The sequence below is a fragment of the Ranitomeya variabilis genome, chromosome 4 (genome assembly GCF_051348905.1).
Source record: "Ranitomeya variabilis isolate aRanVar5 chromosome 4, aRanVar5.hap1, whole genome shotgun sequence".
Lineage (NCBI taxonomy): Eukaryota > Metazoa > Chordata > Amphibia > Anura > Dendrobatidae > Ranitomeya > Ranitomeya variabilis.
In genome coordinates this window covers 669,245,367-669,270,822 of record NC_135235.1, presented here as the reverse complement: position 1 = coordinate 669,270,822, position 25,456 = coordinate 669,245,367, and the positions used below count along the sequence as shown (strand labels likewise).

The following is a 25,456-nucleotide window of genomic DNA, read 5'->3' as shown; positions in this document are numbered from 1 at the left end:
GAGCCTTCTGACTGTCCTGGGGTAGATTCTGTGGTGGATAGGTTGCAGCAGATCTGGAATCATGTGGTGGACAACTTAAAATTGTCACAGGAGAAGGCTCAGCGTTTTGCCAACCGCCGCCGCGGTGTGGGTCCCCGACTTCGTGTTGGGGATTTGGTGTGGCTGTCTTCTCGATTTGTTCCTATGAAGGTCTCTTCCCCTAAATTTAAGCCTCGCTTCGTCGGTCCTTACAAGATATTGGAAATCCTTAATCCAGTGTCCTTTCGCTTGGATCTTCCGGTTTCGTTTGCCATTCACAACGTGTTCCATAGGTCTTTATTGCGACGCTACGTTGTGCCTGTGGTTCCTTCTGCTGAGCCTCCTGCTCCGGTGTTGGTTGAGGGCGAGTTGGAGTACGTGGTTGAGAAGATCTTGGATTCTCGTCTCTCCAGACGGAGGCTTCAGTATTTGGTCAAGTGGAAGGGCTATGGTCAGGAGGATAATTCCTGGGTGGTTGCCTCTGATGTGCATGCGGCCGATTTAGTTCGTGCCTTTCACGCTGCTCATCCTGATCGCCCTGGTGGTCTTGGTGAGGGTTCGGTGACCCCTCCTTAAGGGGGGGGTACTGTTGTGAATTAGACTTTTTGGCTCCCTCTTGTGGTTACTAGTGATATGACTCTGGGATTTTCTTCCCTCAGTTTGCACCCAGCTGGGTCGTTAGTTCAGGGGTGTTGCTATATAAACCTCCTGGATCCTTAGTCCAGTGCCTGGCATCGTTGTAATCAGACACATTCTGTTTGCTCCTATCTGCTGGTCCTGGTTCGTGCAAAATTAAGCTAAGTCCTGCTTCTTTGTTTTTTGGGTTATTTGCTTGCTCTCATTTTTGTCCAGCTTGTACTATATGTGATTCCTGACCTTGCTGGAAGCTCTAGGGGCTGGTGTTCTCCCCCCGGGCCGTTAGACGGTTCGGGGGTTCTTGAATTTCCAGTGTGGATATTTTATTTTTTTTTTTTTTTTTTTTTCAATAATGTTTTTATTAAACTTTTTTAACAATACAAATATAAAATTTAGACAAAAAAGGGGGGGGGGGGGGGGTCAAGGAAAAACTGAAACAAGATATCATTTGCACATTGTCGTATCAATCAGTCAATGTTACGTCACATCTCGAGCAATACGGTGTGAGTAAATAAAATAATTTGCATAAACATGACAAATAAGCAAAATGACTAATTTTGAAAGGTCTGTTCTTGGGGGGGGGGGGAGGAGAACACCTGGGGGAAATGGGAGTAGGGGGAGGGGGGGAGGGGGAAGGGGGGAGAGCACACGGCTTCCACCTCTACATCCTCAGGTTTGCATGCCCCAATCCACGAATCATCCTCACAGAGGCGGACGACCTGCTATTGTCTGTTCCAAGAACCAAGTAGTCATCTTAAAACAATCTCTGATTCCTTGCTTAGTGTGAGCCGGAAGAATCGCTATAAATGGTTCCCATGTGTCAAAGAATGTCTGAGTCCGTCTCTCTTTCTGAAGAGAAGCATCTATCCAGTCCATTCTAAACAGAAAAGCAAGTTTCTCTAGGAAAAGTCGCAATGTGGGCACTTTAGGCGCCAACCAGTTTTGTAGAATTGTTTTACGAGCTGCAGCTGAGATAATAAAAAGGAATTTTTTACCATGGTATGGAATATGGACGTCGTTATCTGTAACATGACCAAAGAGAGCCCAGGCCGGAGTAAGTGTGATGTTATATGAGGTGTGCGTCAACACAAAGGTATGTATACGCTGCCAGAACAATTGAATTTGTGGACAAGCCCAGAAGCAGTGAAAGTGGTCCGCTTCAGGTTCCCCACATCTAGAGCAGGCCGGACTCGCCAGATTCCCCATCAGATAGCTACGTTTTGGTGAAACATAGGTCTTGTGTAGGATCTGTAATGCCATTTCCCAATAAGAGACAGAAGGTATATATTTAAGTGCTTTCTGTAATGCCCGCAAGATAAGAGATGGCGCAAAGGAGACATCATCCACCTGCCATTTTGTAATTCCTACCCCCACGGTATCATACTGTAGCAAAGGACGAAGGAATGTATAGTACTCCGAGACCAGGCCCCTATTCTGAGTGCATGTATTCAATTTGTTCAGTAATTTGTCCTGCCAGTCATTGTCATTGAAAGTGTGTATGACACTATGTGCGTAGCTTTGCAGCTGCATGTAGTGGAAAGGGTGTGCGCGTATATAATCAAACAAAGTGCATGCCTGAGCAAATGAAATGACGGTCTTTGTCTGTATGTCAACTATGTCTCCAATGGACCGTAAACCCTCTCTCTGCCATCTAGAGAAGATGGGGTGTGCCTTTCCATCATGGAAACTAGGATTATTGGAAAATGATTGTGCAAGTGAAACACCACTGGATAAATGCAGCCTCCTACGCACCACCACCCACGTTCTCCACATTGACATGAATAAGGGGTTATTTTTGTGGTCTGATGTTAGCGAGGGATAAGGGGAATGTAATAAGCTTACCAGGGACCCATTACCTATCAGAGGTGATTCTACGGCATTGGATGAATAAGTGGATGTACCGTTCAGCCAGTCTCTAAGGATCCGCATATTGGCTGCCAGATTATATAATTTAACATCTGGGAAATTGATTCCCCCATTAGTCTTAGGCTGTTGGAGGATGTACAGTCCAATTCTAGGTCTCCTTCCCTGCCATATGAAATTGCGGAATAGTCGATTGATGCTGCGTTCATCTACGGGTCTTAGATAGAACGGTAAGACATTAAACAGGTATAGCAGTCGCGGGAAGGAGATCATTTTTATTAGGTTTGCCCGACCTATAAAAGAGAGGGTGAATTTGCTCCACGCATTTAAGTCGTCCTGTAATGATTTGATAAATGCCTGCAGGTTAGTCCGCTGCAGTTCTGTTGGAGATCTAGTAATTTGAACCCCCAAGTATGTAATAGATTGGGTTTTCCACTGGATAGGGTAACCTTGAGTCCACATAGGTTTTGCAGGTCCCGTGAGCATCAGAGCTTCAGATTTTGTCACATTTATTGAGAAACCTATTATTGCTCCCTTTTGCTCTACTATTGAAAGCAAAGGGCCCAAATTGACCCGAGGTCTTGACATAAAGATTAAAAGGTCATCTGCGAAAGCCATCGTTTTAATTTCAGTATTCCCAAATTGTAATCCCTGAAGACCTGGCCACTTCTGCAAGTACCTTAATAGTGGGTCCAGTGCCAGATTAAAAAGTATCGGTGAGATTGGGCATCCCTGTCTTGCTCCCCTTTCCAAAGTGATTGGAGGAGATAGTAAATTATTTATGGATAGTTTAGTGGTTGCGTTATGTTGTATGATGTGGAGAAATCTAAGAAAAATATCGCCAAAGCCTCTGTGCCTTAAAACCGTGCTCAGAAAGCTCCATGATATTGAGTCAAATGCCTTCTCAGCATCAAGGCTGAGTAGCAGTGAGGGAGGACAGTTTTGTTGTTTAGCAAGAACTGTTGCGGCCACAGCCGTCCTAACCCCCAGGGTAGAGTGACGGCCTCTTGTAAAACCCAGTTGTGAGGGTATGAGTAAACCTGGTAAAAACTCTTGCAAGCGATCCGCCAGGATTTTAGTGAGTATTTTGTAGTCTACATTTAGTAGGGATATCGGGCGATATGAGCCTACCTCAAGAGGGTCTTTATTTGGTTTGGGTAGAAGAATTGTATGGGCTTCATGAAAACCTTCCACTTGTTCCCCCTGTGTGTATATGGTATTAAGTAAGTCCACCATCATGGGGATGATATTTGGCTGCAGCATCTTGTAATACTCAGCAGTTAGACCATCAGGTCCTGGTGACTTGTTATTGTGTAGGGACTTGATCGTCGACTGCACCTCCTCAATAGTTATTGGAGCTGACAACTGCTCCCTTTGGTCTCCCGTTATTTTTGGTAGTGTAGTCGAGGATATAAGATCCCACGTGTCCTGCGAGCTATATGGTCGTTCTCTGTATAGTTCAGTATAGTACTTTAGGAAGGCCTGTTGTTTGTCTCCTTCTGATGTGACCACTTGATGGTTCTCTGGGTGTCTCACTTGTATAATTGTGCGTCTAGAGTGGAGCGGCCTAGTCCAGTGTGGATATTTTTGATAGGGTTTTTGCTGACCATATAAGTTATCTTTCTATATTCTGCTATTAGCTAGTGGGCCTCTCTTTGCTAAATACCTAGCTCATTCTTATGTTTGTCTTTTCCTCTTACCTCACCGTTATTATTTGTTGGGGGCTTGTATCCAACTTTTGGGGTCTATTCTCTGGAGGCAAGAAAGGTCTTTCTTTTCCCTTCTAGGGTTAGTTAGTTCTCCGGCTGGCGCGAGACGTCTAGAATCAACGTAGGCACGTTCCCCGGCTGCTGGTATTTGTGGTGCTAGGATTAGATATATGGTCAGCCCAGTTACCACTGCCCTATGAGCTGGTTTTCTGTGTTTGCAGACTTAGCAATTATTCCAGAGACCCTCTGCCATTGGGGTCATAACACAAGGGATTTGTATGTTCTCCCTGTGTTTGCGTGGGTTTTCTCTGGGTACTCTGGTTTCCTCCCACATTCCAAAAACATACTGATAGGGAATTAAGAATGTAAGCCCCATTGGGGACAGCGATGATAATGTGTGCAACCTGTAAAGAGCTGCGGAATATGTTAGCGCTATATAAAAATAAAGATTATCATTCAAAGAAATGGAGAGAGACACTGCTATTAGGAAATAAAATTATTTTCTGTGGACCAGAGTCATCGCATATTGCTGGATGATCAACAGCTTACTAAAGGAAAAGAAGCTCTGATTGAGGTAGCAGTTAGGATGAGTGGGCTACAGGACGGCCAAGAGCAAGAGGACTCGGGTCCTGTCAGTGCTGCTGCTGCCGTTTTTTTTCATCATCAGATGAGGAGTTTAATTTTGACAAGTATTTGGACGACATGGAGCAGGCAAAGCGTTGCTGCAGGGAAAAAGATGCCACTCCCATAGAAAACAGATTGACCATATTTCAGCAAAATTTTTCACTTGCTCTCAAAGAAGTAGAAGAGTTCAATCGTTCATCAAAACTGACTGTGCACGAAGCAATTCCTTCACACCGTGAAATTGCTAGAGATGTTGCCCATGTGGTTACTTTTTTGCCACCAACCCAAGCTAGTGTAGAGAGGTTGTTCTCTGGCCTTAATATAATTAGGCCAGACTTGAGGTCATTTATGAAGAAGGATCTGATGGAGGAGACACTATTTCTCAGAAAAAATTCATAGACTGCACAAATGCTATTCAGTACGTTTTTGTTAAACAGTTTTTTTTTCAAATACTGCAGAGTGTATAATAAATTGTAAATATGCAAAAAAAAGTTCTAAAGTTGTATTCCAATAAATATATTTTATGTCCTATCTAAATGGCTTGATTTTTGTATCATAATAAAGATTAAAAGCCTGATGTTACCATTTTACTACAGTAAATTTCTTACTTAAACTTAAACATGAGCCAACTATGAGGGAGTCGGAGAGTCGGTGTCATGGGAATTGAGGAGTCGGAGGTTTGGCTTACCGACTACACAGCCCTGGTTAAAAGTTGACCAGCGATTTTTCATTTTTCCAACAAAATGTACAAAAAAAAATGGACCAAAAAATTTGTTGTGTAATTTCTCCTGAGCATACCGATACCCCATATGAGAAAACCACTGTTTGGACACACAGCAGAGCTCAGAAGGGAAGGAGTGCTATTTGACTTTTTGAATGCAAAATTTGATGGAATAATTGGCGGACACAATGTCGCATTTGGAGAGCCTCTTATGTGCCTAAACAGTGAAAATCCCCCAACAAATGACACGATTTTGGGAACCAGACCCTTCAGGGAACTGATCTAGATGAGTGGTGACCACATTGAACCCTCAGGTGCTTCACAGAATTTAATAGCGTTAAGCCGTAAAAATAAAAATCTAATTTTCCCCACTAAAATGTTTTCAGCACAAAATATTGCATTTTAATAAGGGAAACAGGAGAAATTGCACAATACAATTTGTTGTACAATTTCTCATGAGTACACGATACCCAAATTGAGGGAGAAAACCACTGTTTGAGCACACGTCAGGGCTTGGAAGGGAAGGAGTGTCATTTGACTTTTTGAATGTAAAATTTCCTGGAATCATTAGTGGACGTCATGTCCCATGTGGAGAGCCCCTGTTGTGCTTTAAACAGTGAAACAAAAAAAACACAAGTGAGACAATTTGGGAAAAAAGACCCCTCAAAGAATGTATTTAGATGCATGGTAAGCACCTTGAACCCATAGGTGCTTCACAGAAGTTTATAGCGTTGAGCCGTGAAAATAATAAAATCACATTTTCCTCACAAAAATGTTGTTTTAGCCCCAAGTTTTTAATTTTTATAAGGACTAATACGAATTTTTTTTACAGCAAACTAAGGTACATTTTTCCTGAGTGAGCCATTACCCTATATGTAATCGGAAATATTTTTCAGGCACAGTGCTAAGGTCAGATGGCGAGGAGCACAAGATTTTACTGTTACGGTTTGCAGGTACCATGACCCACTGGGAGAGCCCAGGAGGTGCCAGAATCGCAGAACCCACCCATAAGTGACCCCATTTTACAAACTCCACCTCTCAATGAATTCATCTAGGGGTGCAGTGATCATATTGACACCATGGGTGTGTCACAGAATTTTATACCATTGGTAAGTCAAGACAAAATAACTACATTTTTACCACCAAAATGTTGTTTTAGCGAAAGATTTTACATTTTAACACAAAAAGTGGATAAAAATGGGACCAAAATTTGTCCCATAATTTCTACTGAATGTGGCAATACCCCATATGTGGCTGTACAGTACTACTTAGCCATACGGAGAGACTCAAGATTAACTGCGCACTATTTGCCTCCTGGAGCGCAGATATTCCTAGAAGAGTTCGCGGACTCCATTTACAGAGCTCCTAATTGCTAGAAGAGCAAAAATCCCCCTCAGATGACCCCATTTTGGAAATTATGCCCCTTTGGAAATTTAACTAAGGTGTGGTGCTGATTTTGACTCCATGGGTATTTTCCAAAAACAAGCAGCAATGAATGTTGCCAAGTGACAATTGCAAACTGCCGCTGTAGTGACGAGTACGTTGCAGTCACCAGTACGTTATGCCTAGCCCGTGCTTCTGGAGGCATGCACCCGTAGGTTAGGCGGGCTCTCATTGCATCAGAAAAGCCAAATGTGGATGCTATTTGTGGTTTAGGTACACTGTGGGTCTCAGAAGGGAGGGGCCATTTGGATTTGGGAGCACAGAATTTGAAGAATTTCTTTTGGCGGGTGAGGAGCCATTTAGCTTTTCCAGAGCCTTTGTACTACCAGTAACGTGGAAGTCTCCTAGATTTGATGACAGACCTGAGTGAGGACTTGTTTTTTTTGTGGATTGAGTTGAAGCTTTTACTGGGAACATTTTACGCAACGTTTGGGATCACATTTATCTGGCGCTCTATGCTGAGCACTTACTTTGGGGATTCCATCTAAATTTCTGAGTGACGTGATTCAGATGAAACCCCAGAGGGATCCATTCACTATAATGAGACAGCAGAGTTACTCGGGACTCCTTCTGGCCTCTGTTTAGCGGTGTCCTTTTCAGAAGTGCACAAAACTGTGGCCGACAGCACTTGCATGCAATCCTAAAAAGACGGACACCGCTGGATCACGGGTCAAATAGCTTTCACAGTACACCATCTGCCTCATAATAGGGAATCTTCCGCCAGAGGTTCCATCTGAATCACGTATTTCAGAGATTTACATGGAAACCCCGGTGAAAGAGTTCAACACAGAGCGCAGTATAAATGTGCGCCGAGCCTTACTGCAATCTTTGGAAGGCAGAATGAAAAAATGAACAATAGCTGAAGAATTGGATTTATTTATTTTTTACGCCATTCCTCGAGCAGTATAAGTGATTAGGCGACTTTATTCTTCGGGTCAGTGCGATGTAGTGCAATGGTAGCTCACTTATACAGTGAAGAGGCAGTGACCCAACCAAGTATCAACACAAAGTCTCTATAATGTGGTTACTTCACAGCATTAAATGTCCAATTCAGACAAGTATGTATCATTAAAGTCCAATTCACAGCACTACATAGTACCCGGAATCCTCCGGATCGCTGCCGGGAACCATATCCTCCGGATTACAGTCACTAAACACGCCAGTCCACCTCTGACCAGTTACCGTGGGCGACTGCACCACCATGTTAATGTCTCTTTACTCACAGCTTTCCAAAGTACATGATATTCTTCAGTTTACAGTCACTAAACACGCCAGTCCTCCTCTGACCAGCTACCATGGGAAACCGCACGGCTGTGCATGCTGTGGGTGTCAGGCATCTCACCTCCCCTAGCTGCTTGGCTCCACTTGCCTGTATTGCCTCACACAGGAGCTCTGCAGAGCCAACTGCTCTGCCCTCTAGCACACACCAGACTGACACTCAACCTGACACTGACCCTGACACATCTAAACCCTTTACTGCAGGGATTTTAACTGGAATCTGTGACCTTCAGCCACATGGAAAACTTGGGCCTGGAATGAAACGGACTGCATGACTACCATCCTTCAGTCTGTTTCAAAATACAAATACCCCAGAGCAGGTTTTCCAAACTCTGCCCTGGACACTAACATTCCCCAGACTAACACTTGTTTTTAGTCTACATTGCAATCACAGCTGTCATGATCTCTGCAGGCAGAGATCATAGCAAGCCTATAGAGGGACAAGCTCTCGGAAGATGGAACTATACTGACCATGAACTAAGCCTGCCGCGCAACTAGAAATAGCCAGGTAGCATTTCCTATTTATCGCTAGATGCCCAGCTCTGGCCTAAGACCTAAATAGCTAGCAGAGGGAAATATAAGACCTGGCTCACCTCTAGAGAAATATTCCAAAGAAGACAGTAGCCCCCCACATATAATGACGGTGAGTTCAGATGAAACAACAAACGCAGCAGGAAAATAGTCTTAGCAAATTTGAGGTCCGCTTACTAGATAGCAGAAGACAGATAGTATACTTTCATGGTCAGCAGAAAAACACTAACAAAACACCATCCAGAGATTACCTTAAACTCTGGCATTAACTCATAACGCCAGAGTAGCAATCCCTGATCAACGAGAGCTTTCCAGACACAGTAACAAAACTTCAGCTGTGAACTGGAACAAATAGGCAAAACAAAACATGGACAAAAGTCCAACTTATCTAGTAGTAGTCTAGAAGCAGGAACAAGCACTGAGAGGCATCAGATAACATTGTTGACCGGCAAGAAACCACCAGAGAAATGAGCTTAAATAGCGACACCCACTACTGATGGAACCAGGTGAAACAGGAAAGAGGATGACAAGTCCAATTCCACAAGCGGCCACCGGGGGAGCCCAGAATCCAAATTCACAACAGTACCCCCCCCTCAAGGAGGGGGCACCGAACCCTCACCAGATCCACCAGGGCGACCAGGATGAGCCCTATGGAAGGCACGAACAAGATCAGAAGCATGAACATCAGATGCATTGACCCAAGAATTATCCTCCTGGCCGTAACCCTTCCAGTTGACCAGATACTGGAGTCTCCGTCTGGAAACACGAGAGTCCAAAATTTTCTCCACAACGTACTCCAACTCACCCTCAACCAACACCGGAGCAGGAGGCTCAACTGAAGGTACCACAGGTACCTCATACCTGCGCAATAACGACCGATGAAAAACGTTATGAATGGAAAAGGACGCAGGGAGGTCCAAACGGAAAGAAACAGGATTAAGAATCTCCAATATTCTATAAGGGCCGATGAACCGAGGTTTAAACTTAGGAGAAGAGACCCTCATAGGGACAAAACGAGAAGACAACCACACCAAATCTCCAACACAAAGCCGAGAACCAACACGACGATGACGGTTGGCAAAACGCTGAGTCTTCTCCTGGGACAACTTCAAATTGTCCATAACCTGCCCCCAGATGTGATGCAATCTCTCCACCACCGCATCCACTCCAGGACAATCCGAGGATTCCACCTGACCGGAGGAAAATCGAGGGTGAAACCCCGAATTACAGAAAAACGGGGACACCAAGGTGGAAGAGCTGGCCCGATTATTGAGGGCGAACTCTGCCAATGGCAAAAAAGCAACCCAATCATCCTGGTCAGCAGAGACAAAACACCTCAGATATGTCTCCAGGGTCTGATTAGTCCGCTCGGTCTGGCCATTAGTCTGAGGGTGAAAAGCAGATGAAAAAGACAAATCTATGCCCATCCTAGCACAGAATGCCCGCCAAAATCTAGACACAAATTGGGTACCTCTGTCAGAAACAATATTCTCAGGAATACCGTGCAATCGGACAACATTCTGAAAAAACAGAGGAACCAACTCAGAAGAAGAAGGCAACTTGGGCAGAGGAACCAAATGGACCATTTTAGAGAAACGGTCACAGACCACCCAGATGACAGACATCTTCTGGGAAACAGGCAGATCTGAAATAAAATCCATTGAGATGTGTGTCCAAGGCCTCTTAGGAATAGGCAAGGGCAACAGCAGTCCGCTAGCCCGAGAACTACAAGACTTGGCCCGAGCACAAACGTCACATGACTGCACAAAGACTCGCACATCTCGTGACAGGGAAGGCCACCAGAAGGATCTTGCCACCAAATCCCTGGTACCAAAAATTCCGGGATGACCTGCCAATGCAGAAGAATGTACCTCAGAGATGACTCTGCTGGTCCAATCATCCGGAACAAACAGTCTATCAGGCGGACAACGATCCGGTCTATCCGCCTGAAACTCTTGCAAGGACCGCCGCAGATCAGGAGAAACGGCCGACAAAATTACTCCCTCCCTAAGGATACCTGTGGGTTCAGAATTACCAGGAGAGTCCGGGTCAAAACTCCTAGAAAGGGCATCTGCCTTAACATTCTTAGAACCCGGTAGGTATGACACCACAAAATTAAAGCGAGAAAAAAATAAAGACCAGCGCGCCTGTCTAGGATTCAGGCGTCTGGCAGTCTCAAGATAAATCAAATTTTTGTGGTCAGTCAATACCACCACCTGATGCCTAGCCCCCTCGAGCCAATGGCGCCACTCCTCAAACGCCCACTTCATGGCCAAAAGCTCCCGATTCCCAACATCATAATTCCGCTCTGCGGGCGAAAATTTGCGAGAAAAGAAGGCACAAGGCCTAATGACGGAGCAGTCGGAACCTTTCTGCGACAACACTGCCCCTGCTCCGATCTCCGAAGCGTCAACCTCAACCTGAAAAGGCAGATTCACATCAGGCTGACGCAACACAGGGGCAGAGGCAAAACGGCGCTTAAGCTCCTGAAAGGCCTCTACAGCATGAGGGGACCAATTAGCAACATCAGCGCCTTGTCTGGTCAAATCAGTCAGTGGTTTAACGACATCCGAAAAACCAGCAATAAATCGGCGGTAAAAGTTGGCAAAGCCCAAAAATCTCTGAAGACCCTTAAGAGAGGAGGGCTGAGTCCAGTCACAAATAGCTTGCACCTTGACGGGATCCATCTCAATGGAAGAGGGAGAAAAAATATACCCCAAAAAGGAAATTTTCTGGACCCCAAAAACGCACTTAGACCCCTTCACACATAAAGAATTAGACCGCAGAACCTGAAAAACTCTCCTGACCTGCTGGACATGAGAGTCCCAGTCATCAGAAAAAATCAGAATATCATCCAGATATATTATCATAAATTTATCCAGAAAATCGCGGAAAATATCATGCATAAAAGACTGGAAAACTGAAGGGGCATTAGAAAGACCAAAAGGCATGACCAAATACTCAAAGTGGCCCTCGGGCGTATTAAATGCGGTCTTCCACTCATCCCCCTGCCTGATCCGCACCAAATTATACGCCCCACGAAGATCAATTTTAGAGAACCACTTAGCACCCTCTATACGAGCAAACAAATCAGTAAGCAATGGCAATGGGTATTGATACTTAACAGTGATCTTATTCAGAAGCCGATAATCAATACATGGTCTCAAAGAGCCGTCTTTTTTTGAGACAAAGAAAAACCCAGCTCCCAAGGGAGAAGAAGATGGACGAATATGTCCCTTTTCCAAAGACTCCTTTATATATTCCCGCATAGCAGCATGTTCCGGCACAGACAGATTAAACAAACGACCCTTGGGATATTTACAACCCGGTATCAAATCTATGGCACAATCGCACTCACGGTGCGGAGGTAACGACCCAAGCTTGGGTTCGTCAAAGACATCTTGATAATCAGAGAGGAACTCAGGGACTTCAGAGGGAATGGACGACGAAATAGAAACCAAAGGTAAGTCCCCATGAATACCCTTACATCCCCAGCTCAACACAGACATTGCTCTCCAGTCCAAGACTGGGTTGTGAGACTGCAACCATGGCAATCCCAGTACCAAATCGTCATGTAAATTATACAGCACCAGGAAACGAATAATCTCCTGGTGATCCGGATTGATACGCATGGTTACTTGTGTCCAGTATTGTGGTTTATTATTAGCCAATGGGGTGGAGTCAATCCCCTTCAGAGGAATAAGAGTCTCCAAAGGCTCTAAATCAAAACCACAACGATTGGCAAAGGACCAATCCATAAGACTCAGAGCGGCGCCAGAGTCAACATAGGCGTCCGTGGCAATGGATGACAAAGAGCAAATCAGGGTTACAGACAAAATAAACTTAGACTGAATGGTGCCAATGGAAACAGACTTATCAAGCTTCTTTGTACGCCTAGAGCATGCTGATATAACATGAGTAGAATCCCCACAATAGAAACACAATCCATTCTTCCGTCTAAAATTCTGTCGCTCGCTCCTGGACAGAATTCTATCACACTGTATACTTTCTGGCGTCTTTTCCATAGACACCGCCAGATGGTGCACCGGTTTGCGCTCCCGCAGACGCCTATCAATCTGAATAGCCATTGTCATGGACTCATTCAGACCTGCAGGCACAGGGAACCCCACCATAACATCCTTAACGGCATCAGAGAGACCTTCTCTGAAAGTTGCCGCCAAGGCGCACTCATTCCACTGAGTAAGCACAGACCATTTACGGAATTTTTGGCAGAAAACTTCAGCTTCGTCTTGCCCCTGAGATAGTGCCATCAAAGTTTTTTCTGCCTGAAGTTCCAAATGAGGTTCCTCATAAAGCAAGCCCAAGGCCAGAAAAAACGCATCCACATCGCGTAACGCAGGATCCCCTGCTGGCAATGAGAAGGCCCAATCTTGAGGGTCACCCCTGAGCAAGGAAATCACAATCCTAACCTGCTGAGCAGGGTCTCCAGCTGAACGAGACTTCAGGGACAAATAAAGCTTACAATTATTTCGGAAATTCTGGAAGCTAGCTCTATTCCCTGTGAAGAACTCCGGCAAAGGAATTCTCGGCTCAGATACCGGAGCATGTACCACAAAATCTTGTAAATTTTGTACTTTCGTGATGAGATTATTCAAACCCGCAGTTACACTCAGGAGATCCATTATTGTCAGGTACACACAGAGCCATACAGAGATTAGGAGGAGAGAGAGAAAAAAGACTGCAGCAAGGCAGACTGGAGGAAAAAAAAAAAAAAAAAAAAAAAAAAAATTCCAGCAGACTTCTTATAACTCTCCTTTCTAAACCTGGGTCTTTAACACTTTATTGGCCGGTCAAACTGTCATGATCTCTGCAGGCAGAGATCATAGCAAGCCTATAGAGGGACAAGCTCTCGGAAGATGGAACTATACTGACCATGAACTAAGCCTGCCGCGCAACTAGAAATAGCCAGGTAGCATTTCCTATTTATCGCTAGATGCCCAGCTCTGGCCTAAGACCTAAATAGCTAGCAGAGGGAAATATAAGACCTGGCTCACCTCTAGAGAAATATTCCAAAGAAGACAGTAGCCCCCCACATATAATGACGGTGAGTTCAGATGAAACAACAAACGCAGCAGGAAAATAGTCTTAGCAAATTTGAGGTCCGCTTACTAGATAGCAGAAGACAGATAGTATACTTTCATGGTCAGCAGAAAAACACTAACAAAACACCATCCAGAGATTACCTTAAACTCTGGCATTAACTCATAACGCCAGAGTAGCAATCCCTGATCAACGAGAGCTTTCCAGACACAGTAACAAAACTTCAGCTGTGAACTGGAACAAATAGGCAAAACAAAACATGGACAAAAGTCCAACTTATCTAGTAGTAGTCTAGAAGCAGGAACAAGCACTGAGAGGCATCAGATAACATTGTTGACCGGCAAGAAACCACCAGAGAAATGAGCTTAAATAGCGACACCCACTACTGATGGAACCAGGTGAAACAGGAAAGAGGATGACAAGTCCAATTCCACAAGCGGCCACCGGGGGAGCCCAGAATCCAAATTCACAACACACAGCTATGCACTCTCATGGCCTCCATATGTTTCCGTGCACATCCTGGGGAGAACACACAGTGAACTCTACCTGTGACACCAGTCACTGGCTCAAATATCCCCCTCTCTGTTCAAACCCGTGGGGTTGAACACTTGTCACCCCACATGGGCACGTGACAGGGCATCCGCATGACCATGTGACATCCCCGCCCGACACTGTACTGAGAAACCAAAGCAGGGACCAGAACCATCGGTTGATGCAAGAATCCCTCCCCTTTGTGTTTTTCCTCCATACTTCATTACGGGAACACCCATCACCCCGTTGTCCGTTGCAGACGACACGACCACTTTCCTGATTAACCGTAGATTTGGGACAGTTTTGGGTGGTCTCGACCTTGTTTATTTTGGGTTCAATGACCCCACAGCTCATCCTGTCACCTAAGTACCTGCCTTCAGGCCCTTGGTACCATTTCCTCTATACCCTTACCCGTTCCTCAATGACTATGTCACGCTGAAACGCCGTCGTCCGCCCCAGCAACTCTGAGCATACATCCATACCACATCGCACCCGTACCCGAGCCTCCCAACGCTGCTGTCTAGCGAGAGCTCTATCCATTTTACCCTGACTCCCACTCACATCCTTGGCCGATGCCAGAGGGTTTCTCATGAGTACATCCCTAGTTGCCTCCGCGACCACATACTCCCGGTTCCTCCAAGTTTTCTTTATATTCACACATTTCTTATACCTGCGTCTCTGCGTGAGAGTCTGGAACTGAGCTGTCCTGAACTTACCAGGCAACATTTCCAGCTCAAGGTTCAGTGGGGTCTCCTTGACCTCTCCTGCCACCACCTCTAGGGGGAACCTACTGGGGTTACACTCTGTCCCTAGGTTAGCGACTTCTATGGCAGGTATCCCGGTCTCGGGACCTTCGGGTTCTGCCACTGGAACATCATTCACCTCTCCTGTCACAACTTCTAGGGGGAATCTATCGGAGTTACACTCTTTCCCTAGGTTGGCGACCCCTTGACAGGTATCCCTGACTTGGGATCTTCGGGTTCTGCGCCCGGAACAACATCCTCAGCTTCTCCTTCCAATAACTTTAGGGAGAACCTATTGGGGTTACACTCTCTCCCTAGGTTGATCCCTGACTCAGGATCTCCGGGTTCTATGCCAGGTACAACATGTCTCTCCCCAACACAGTTTCGTATGGAAGGGTCTTCACCACTCCCACCACATGTTTAAAGTCCCCACATGGTGTGGAAAAATTAACCTCTGCAGTTGGGTACTCCTGGATTTCCCATAGATACCCATCACCTCCACTTTCCGTTCTTTGGGGTTGTCCCCGACAACAAGAGACCCACGGACCAAAGTCACTACGCTCCTTAAGTCCAGGAGAGCCTCCGTTTGGCACCCATTCACGAGACTCTTCAATGCAGATACTTCACAGCATTAAATGTCCAATTCACACAAGAATGTATCATTAAAGGGCACCTGTCACCCCGTTTTTTCGGTATGAGATAAAAATACTGTTAAATAGGGCCTGAGCTGTGCATTACAATAGTGTAGTTTGTGGACCCCAATTCCCCACCTATGCTGCCGAAATACGTTACCAACGTAGTCGTTTTCGCCTGTCAATCAGGCTGGTCTGGTCAAAAGGGCATGGTGTATTCCCCCAGATTTTGCTTAGTTTTCCGTTGGTGGCGTAGTGGTGTGCGCATGCCCAAGGTCCCGAATCCTCTGCCAGGGGATTGAAAAGAGCGCGATGTTCGTTAATTTCATTGGTGATCGGTGGGCGCGGCCATCTTCCTTTGGCCGCGCGTGCGCAGAAACGGCGCTCTGCTGGCCGCGGCTTCAGGAAAATGGCCGCGGGATGCCGCGCGTGCGCAGATGGATATCGCGGCGGCCATTTTCCTGAAGCAGAGTTCGCATCTCGGCTTCAGGAAAATGGCCGCCGCCATATCCATCTGCGCACGCGCGGCATCCCGCGGCCATTTTCTTGAAGCCGCGGCCAGCAGAGCGCCGCTTCTGCGCACGCGCGGCCAAAGGAAGATGGCCGCGCCCACCGATCACCAATGAAATTAACGAACATCGCGCTCTTTTCAATCCCCTGGCAGAGGATTCGGGACCTTGGGCATGCGCACACCACTACGCCACCAACGGAAAACTAAGCAAAATCTGGGGGAAGACACCACGCCCTTTTGACCAGACCAGCCTGATTGACAGGCGAAAACGACTACTTTGGTAACGTATTTCGGCAGCATAGGTGGGGAATCGGGGTCAACAAACTACACTATTGCAATGCACAGCTCAGGCCCTATTTAACAGTATTTTTATCTCATACCGAAAAAACGGGGTGACAGGTTCCCTTTAAAGTCCAATTCACAGCACTACATAGTACTCGGTATCCTACAGATCGCTGCCAGGAACCATATCCTCCACATTACAGTCACTAAACACACCAGGCCACTTCTGACCGATTGCCGTGGGCGACTGCACCACCGTGTTAATATCTCTTTACTCACAGCTTTCCACAGTACATGATATAATTCAGTTTACAGTCACTAAACACGTCAGTCCTCCTCTGACCAGTTACAAGGGCGACTGCACCGTTGTGCACGCTGTGGGAGCCAGGTGTCTCAGTTCGCCTGGCTGATTGGCTCCACTTGCCTGTGCTGCCTCACAGAGGAGCGCTGCAGAGCCGACTGCTCTGCCCTCTAGCACACACCAGACTGACGCTCAACCTGACACTGACCCTGACACACCCAAACCCATTTTGGGTATTGCAGAGATTTGAACTGGGATCTGTGGCCTTCATCCACATAGAAAACCTGAGCCTGGACTGAAACAGACTGCATGACTACCATCCTGCAGTCTGCTTCAAAATACAAAAATCCCAGAGCAGGTCTTCCAAACTCTGCCCTGGACACTAACATGCCCAAGACTAACGCTTGTTTTTAGTCTGCATTGCAATTACAGCTATGACTGTGACTGCAATGCACTCTCATGGCCTCCATACGCCTCTGTGCACATCCTGGGGAGAACCCACAGTGACCTCTACCTGCGACATCGATCACTGCCTCACAATTGCAATCACAGCTATGCCTGTGACTGCAATGCACCCCCATGGCCTCAATAAACCTCCGTGCGCATCCTGGGGAGAACACACAGCGACCCCTACCTGTCACTGCCTCACAGCGATTACAGCGACAACAGACTTAAATCGGGTTTTTATGTTTGGCTGCTGTCACACAAACACATTTTGAGAGCTATAATTTTTCACTACTTCACCCATCGGAGTCATGTTATTTATTTATTTATTGGGGGGGGGGGGTATGCCATCCCGTGTGTGGTAAAATTGATAGGGCAGCTTTATTCTTCGGGTCAGTATGATTACAGAGATAACCTATTTATATAGTTTTCTTATGTTTTGGCGCTATTACACAATATAAACTTTTATAGAATAAATAATTTTTGCATCCCTTTATTGTGAGAGCTGTAACTTTTTTACTTTTTCGCTGATGGAGCTATATGGCGGCTTGTTTTTTGCAGGACAAGATGACATTTTCATAGTGCCATGCTTATTTATATCCGTCTTTTTGATCGCGTTTTATTCTACTTTTTGTTCGGCGATATGATGATAAAGCATCATTTTTTGCCTTGTTTTATATTTTTTTTATGGTGTTCACTAAAGGTTAACTAGTGGGATACTTTTATAGGTCGGGTCGCTAATAGGTCGGATAGCAAATATGTGTACTTTTATTGTTTATATTTATTTTCTTTCAAATATTTGTAGATACAATATCTTTTGATTTTTTATAATTATTTTTGATTTTTAAAAAAATATTTTTACATTTTTTTTTACTTTCTTACTTTGGCCCACTATGGGAAAATCATTTTTTGCAGGCTGATCGCTTCTATAGCATGGAGATGCAGCAGCATACATATGCTGCAGAAACTGTTGTAAAGGAGATGATATATGAATAATATATATGGCATACGAAGATACATTAAAATCAAGCTTATATTTAAAAAAAAAAAAAAAAGGACGCTTTGCTGAATATTAGAATCATAGTGTTAATGTTCTGATTCATCCTTGTCACAAGACTTACTTCGGTCGCTAAGTTCATTTTCTGTTACCAGGTTATGTCAACCTCCAGATGGACTCTGAGATGGTTGTATAATCCACCATGCTTATCAAGAATAAATATATCTGTACCTAGGGATATTGCTCCCCTCATAAACCCAATATCCATATACGTGCAAGAAAAATGTCAGCTTGACCTAACAGTATAACATTAGGGTGATAACCAATACAGAAATAACCGGTACATCAATAAAACATTAGAGTAATGATCCTACTGTATAGTAATAAAGATAATAACATGTGACATGTGACATGTGGGCGACAGGAATCTGCAATAACTTGCAATAATTATTAGCTAAAGAAAAATGAGGTAATGTGTGTGGAAAGCACCTACTTTTTCCCTATAAAAACTGTGCTGTTTGACCAATGAAATCAGAAATCATTTGAGACAAAACTTGCTCTTGACCTGTGCATTTCTCCGACCGTAAAACCTCCAACAAGTTGGCAGCAGACCATTAAAGGTACCTTCACATTAAGCGACGCTGCAGCGATAGCGACAACGATGCCGATCGCTGCAGCGTCACTGTTTGATCGCTGGAGAGCTGTCACACAGACCGCTCTCCAGCGACCAACGATGCCGAGGTCCCCGGGTAACCAGGGTAAACATCGGGTTGCTAAGCGCAGGGCCGCGCTTAGTAACCCGATGTTTACCCTGGTTACCAGCGTAAAATGTAAAAAAAACAAACAGTACATACTCACCTTCGCGACCCCCGGCGTCCACTTCCCACACTGACTGAGTGCCGGCCCTAACAGCAGAGCGGTGACGTCACCGCTGTGCTTTCACTTTCACTTTACGGCGCTCAGTCAGTGTGGGAAGCGGACGGCGGGGGACGCGAATGCGAGTATGTACTGTTTGTTTTTTTTACATTTTACACTGGTAACCAGGGTAAACATCGGGTTACTAAGCGCGGCCCTGCGCTTAGTAACCCGATGTTTACCCTGGTTACCAGTGTAAAACATCGCTGGTATCGTTGATTTTGGTGTCAAACACGACGATACACGCCGGTCTGACGACCAAATAAAGTTCTGAACTTTGTTCAACGACCAGCGATATCACAGCAGGATCCTGATCGCTGCTGCCTGTCAAACTAAACGATATCGCTAGCCAGGACGCTGCAACGTCACGGATCGCTAGCGATATCGTTTAGTGTGACGGTACCTTAAGATGACAACACACATATCTCGTGTGCCCTTACACTGTCAGCTCTGCACTGACAGAGAGACTTGCTAATCATGCACTGCGCACGATAAGCATGTTTCCTAGCTCAGGTGATCCGGCTGTCGTCATGACGACACTCAGTCTCCAATCCAAAGGCAGAGGGGCAGTCAGCCCTCTGCCGGCAACTGGGATGCTGCGATCGTGTTCAGTCGCAGCATTTCGGGGGACTGTGACTGCTCGTGGCACTTAGTGCCTGGTGTCAGCGGTCAGAATCAGCTGACACCTGGCGGTGATCGCCCGCACACCGTCCGTGTGAGTAGGCGATCGAGCAGACGTAATAATCCATCCGTAGTCAAATAGGCCCAGGTCACATGGACAGATTATTATGTCTGATGTCAGAAAGGGGTTAAAGACAACCCTCTCCGTTCAGCATCCCTCGCTTAGAGTATCTGGAACTTGCAAGGACTAAGAACGGCAAGGTTCCAAACACGTCTGACCACATAATTCTTCCCACATTGGAGTTGTGATTTCTACGCTGGATGGATTATTAGTTTTAATGAATTTTTCAATAAAATAAAAAAGTTTTTACGGGACTGTTTGAGCTGGATTACCTACTTGATCGATCTGTAACTTGTAGTCCACCGAACAACACAGACAAGAGTTTCAGCTAGAAGGTTTTGGAACAAACACTTACATCACAGATACACAGAATCTGTGACTTCTCTGCATTTAGTGGTTACTACTCACCTGGGCAGTTGTCTGTAAGAATCTCCTCTTTACACCACTGATCAACCCTCACATATTTCTCTGTAGTATTAATATGGGTCAGGTCTTCACTCTGAAACAAATATTGTAAAAGTCACAGACAGATGGAGAAGTCTCAACTATGATCAGCTCTAATCCTGCCATCTCCACCGTTCTCATTACAGAAGTATAAAATATATAATACTGGAGGATAAAACAAGACTGAGCACAAGACCTTCACAGCCGTCTACACATCATAGGGGAGATCTCATGACACCTTCTCTCCATCTACCTGATGATCCTGAGGAACATTGGGGTCTTCTTGTTTACAGTCCTGTGGAAGAAGAAGAGGACATCTCTCTGGTGTTGTCCTCTTACTGGATATATCTGTAGGAAACACATACAGGGACTGAATTCATTCTTTATATATAGATAATTATAGTACATGTGTATTTAGTCAGGTCTATTACCTGGTGATGAGAGGGGCCGGGGAACCTCCATCATGACGTCCTTGTTGAGATCATTGTGTTCTTCTAAATACTCCCATTCCTCCATGGAGAAATAGACAGCGACATCCTGACACCTTATTGGCACCTGACACATACAATGATACTGTCATCCCCCGATCCCTTCATGGCGTTACTGTATACTGTCCCAGCATTCCCAGCAGTGTCACCTCTCCAGTCAGCAGCTCTATCATCTTGTAGGTGAGTTCGAGGATCTTCTGGTAATTGATGTCCTCATGTATCAGGGGGTGAGGTGGAAGCCTCGTGATTGGGCTCAGGGGTCTTCCCCATCCCTCAGACACAGGGGCCTGACAGCGCCCCCTAGAGGTCTTCTTCACTACTGTGTAATCCTAGTTATGGAGAGACACATTAATAAATCTCACTACAGACATTTCCAGAGTCCTCACCTCTCCAGTTCTGTCCATCTGTTATTCCCATAGATAAGAATGATGTAATGTGACGTCACCAGTATCTCTCACCTTTCCAGTAAGCCGGAAGAGGATCTCTAGGGTGAGATGTAATATCCTCTCTGCCATCTTGTCCCTGTCCATACTGTAAAAGGAGTGGTTAATTTCTATTCTGAATAAAATAGAAGAAAATAGTATTATGTAAGAATGGCCTATGTTCCAGTTATCATCTGTCTACGTGCCGACATTCTTATGGCCAATGGTCAGTTCCTACAATTTCCAGAAATTGTCAGACATGTTGTTGTTTCCAATATGGTCTGTAATCACCCAAAAATTTTATTTCTTTAGCCAGAGTCTCTTGAGAACTTCAACTTTTGAACTAGAACACACTGACGTAAGTAAGGGAGGTACGCCCACATTCTCTTATGTAATTTATCTTGTATCTCAGGATCTGTTTGACAACCCATTGTATGATCTATATTTTTGACAAATTATGTAAGGCTTTATTTCCTTCAATCTTGTGCTATAAAAGATCAGCATGGATTAATAAAGATTAGATTATCTTGGAAAGACAACAAATAGTCTGTCTCTGACTTATTTCTCCTATCTCTAGGTGCCTGAGAATAGATATACCTGAGGTTGGTTCTACAGAGAAAAAATCCCATCTTCAACAATATCCTTACTTAACGGGTCAGGAAAATTATCTGATATAGAAGATTTCACTGAGAGGATCGAATATTGTAGGGACACGAATGGGAAGAAGATGAGTCGATGTAAATTCCTGTGTAATAATACAATTACTGGAGATAATAAGGGAAATATATGTGGAGATTTATTATTTTACAATATTTTGTTTTTTTTCTTTACATCTACTAATAAATTCTATATACACTGCTCAAAAAATAAAGGGAACACTTAAAAAACAGAATATAACTCCAAGTAAATCAAACTTCTGTGAAATCAAACTGTCCACTTAGGAAGCAACACCGATTGACAATCAATTTCACATGCTCCTGTGCAAATGGAATAGACAACAGATGGAAATTATTGGCAATTATCAAGACACACTCAATAAAGGAGTGGCTCTGCAGGTGGGGACCACAGACCACATCTCAGTACCAATGCTTTCTGGCTGATGTTTTGGTCACTTTTGAATGTTGGTTGTGCTTTCACACTCGTAGCATGAGACGGACTCTACAACCCACACAAGTGGCTCAGGTAGTGCAGCTCATCCAGGATGGCACATCAATGCGTGCTGTGGCAAGAAGGTTTGCTGTGTCTGTCAGCGTAGTGTCCAGAGGCTGGAGGTGCTACCAGGAGACAGGCCAGTACACCAGGAGATGTGGAGGGTGCCGTAGGAGGGCAATAACCCAGCAGCAGGACAGCTACCTCAGCCTTTGTGCAAGGAGGAACAGGAGGAGCACTGCCAGAGCCCTGCAAAATGACCTCCAGCAGGCCACAAATGTGCATGTGTCTGCACAAACGGTTAGAAACCGAGTCCATGAGGATGGTCTGAGTGCCAGACGTCCACAGATGGGGGTTGTGCTCACAGCCCAACACCGTGCAGGATGATTGGCATTTGCCACAGAACATCAGAATTAGCAAATTTGCCACTGGTGCCCTGTGCTCTTCACAGATGAAAGCAGGTTCACACTGAGCACATGTGACAGACGTGACAGAGTCTGGAGACGCAGTGGAGAGCAATCTGCGGTCTGCAACATCCTTCAGCATGAACAGTTTGGCAGTGGGTCAGTAATGGTGTAGGGTGGCATTTCTTTGGAGGGCCGCACAGCCCTCCATGTGCTCGCCAGAGGTAGCCTGACTGCCATTAGGTACCGAGATGAGATCCTCAGACCGCTTGTGAGACCATATGCTGGTGCAGTTGGCCCTGGGTTCCTCCTAATGCAGGACAATGCCAGACCTGATGTGGCTGGAGTGTGTCAGCAGTTCCTGCAAGATGAAGGCACTGAAGCTATGGACTGGCCCGCCCGTTCCCCAGACCTGAATCCGATTGAACACATCTGGGACATCATGTCTCGCACCATCCACCAACGTCACGTTGCACCACAGACTGTCCAGGAGTTGGCGGATTCTTTAGCCCAGGTCTGGGAGATCCCTCAGGAGACCATCCGCCGCCTTATCAGGAGCATGTCCAGGAGTTGTAGGGAGGTCATACAGGCACATGGAGGCCACACACACTACTGAGCATAATTTCCTTGTCTTGAGGCATTTCCACTGAAGTTGGATCAGCCTTTAATTTCATTTTTCACTTTGATTTTGAGCATCATTCCAACTCCAGACCTCCGTGGGATATTAGTTGTGAGTTACGTTGATAATTTTTAGGTTTTATTGTTCTCAACACATTCCACTATGTAATGAATACACATTTACAACTGGAATATTTCATTCAGTGATATCTAGGATGTGGGATTTTAGTGTTCCCTTTATTTTTTTGAGCAGTGTATTTTAGACCACACACAACAAGCAGTTTCCTCCTCGGAGTCGGCAGCGGAATACGTTTCTCATAGACTCACCTTCCATAATGCTAATTCTCGTCTCATTTACTGACCCTAGAATTGGCATTAGCAATACTGCTGGAGATATTCATTACACGTGACATGAGAAATAACTACTTCATGATGAGGACAACATCTTCTACTACGGCTCTAGAAACATATTAGGCCGGAGTCCGTCACTGATCACATCACCACGGGCCGTCTTCATGAATGTTTCCCGTATTCCCAGGACTGTAATCTGGGCAGCATGGTGGCTCAGTGATTAGCACTGCAGCCTGGCCGTGCTGGGTCCTAGGTTCAAATCCCACCAAGGACAAAATCTGCAAGGAGTTTGTATGATGTCCCCGTGTTTATGTGGGATTCCAAAGACATAATGATAGTGAATTTAGATTGAGATGATAATGATAATGTACGTAAAGCGCTGCGGAATATGATAGCGCTACATAAGCAAAGCATAATAAGTAAATAATGAATAATATCATGTTAGATCTCATGTTTGATTCACACACAGAAGTTAGAGGCATTTATAAAAATTGGTGTTAAAATGTTACAAAGTACAATTGGCTCCAAGAAATCTTGTAAAACAACATAAAACTGTGAGAAACATAGTGCACCTTAGGCTGCTTTCACACATCAGTTTTTTACCGTCAGGCAAAATCCGGCGAATTTTGAAAAAAAGAGATCCGGCAAAAGTTGCTGCCGGATCCATTTTTTCTCATAGACTTGTATTAGCGACGGATTGCGACAGATGGCCTCACGCTTCTTCCTTTTTTGCGCCGAATGCGTCAAAAATGATTTTTCCTGTGGCCGGAGAAACCGGACATAGTAATGTTTTTAGTGTCCGTTGAAAATACGGACAGCGGCGGATCCGTTGCCGTCCGTCGTTTGCTATAATGGAACCCTACGACGCCGGATCCGTCAAATGACGGAATCCGGCGACAAATCCCTTTTTTTAAACTAAGCAAGGGTTTCCATTCTGGGGTCTCTATCTCTCTTGGATCCTTCGCATCCGTTTTTTTCAAAATTCGTCGGATTGAGCCTGATGGCAAAAAACTAATGTGTGAAAGTAGCCTTATATGCCAAAAGAACACAGGAAAGATCGGCCGAGTAAAACAGTTGTGTATGGGGAATTCGGGAGAGACAGACATCATGCCATTCACACATCACAATATATCGCATGACAGCCGGGGCCGAACATTGGGGTCATTAAATTATAAAGAGAAAACAACAAGGTAAAATCCAGCTCCATTCACTAAAGAGAAAAAGTTCTACTGCTGGGATAATCTGTCCCCAGAATGTCTCCATTACATGTACAGCTCCCCCCGCAGATAACAGCCCCTCATACATCTATAGCACCGGCCCCGGGGGCCACATCTCCAGCCCTGGGAAACTGATCCAGGAGGTCGGTGCTGTGTCCCGGGGTCATCTGTATCTGCACCAGGAGTGGGGGAAGGGGAGGATTTATTTATTAGGAGGAGGGTGCTGCCATATTGTGGGGGGCAACTTGTACTGTCATAATTAGTGATGAGCGAATATACTCATTACTCGAGCATGCTCGGGGGTCCTCTGAGTATTTTTTAGTGCTCAGAAATTTAGTTTTTACTGCCGCAGCTGAATGATTTACATCTGTTAGCCAGCAT

At 45.2% G+C, this 25,456-nt stretch overlaps 1 protein-coding gene across 1 annotated transcript in view; it reads right to left on the bottom strand.

The window, feature by feature from the left end:
* LOC143768198 (uncharacterized) overlaps positions 1-21,468 on the bottom strand; it is a 71,925-nt gene extending 50,457 nt beyond the window's left edge. Inside the window, 5 exon segments of the mRNA XM_077256889.1 lie at positions 20,391-20,481; positions 20,680-20,774; positions 20,858-20,981; positions 21,064-21,243; positions 21,373-21,468. Coding sequence (XP_077113004.1) covers positions 20,391-20,481; positions 20,680-20,774; positions 20,858-20,981; positions 21,064-21,243; positions 21,373-21,444 — 562 coding nt within the window. The 5' untranslated portion in view covers positions 21,445-21,468.
* Between the last annotated feature and the right edge of the window lie 3,988 nt (positions 21,469-25,456).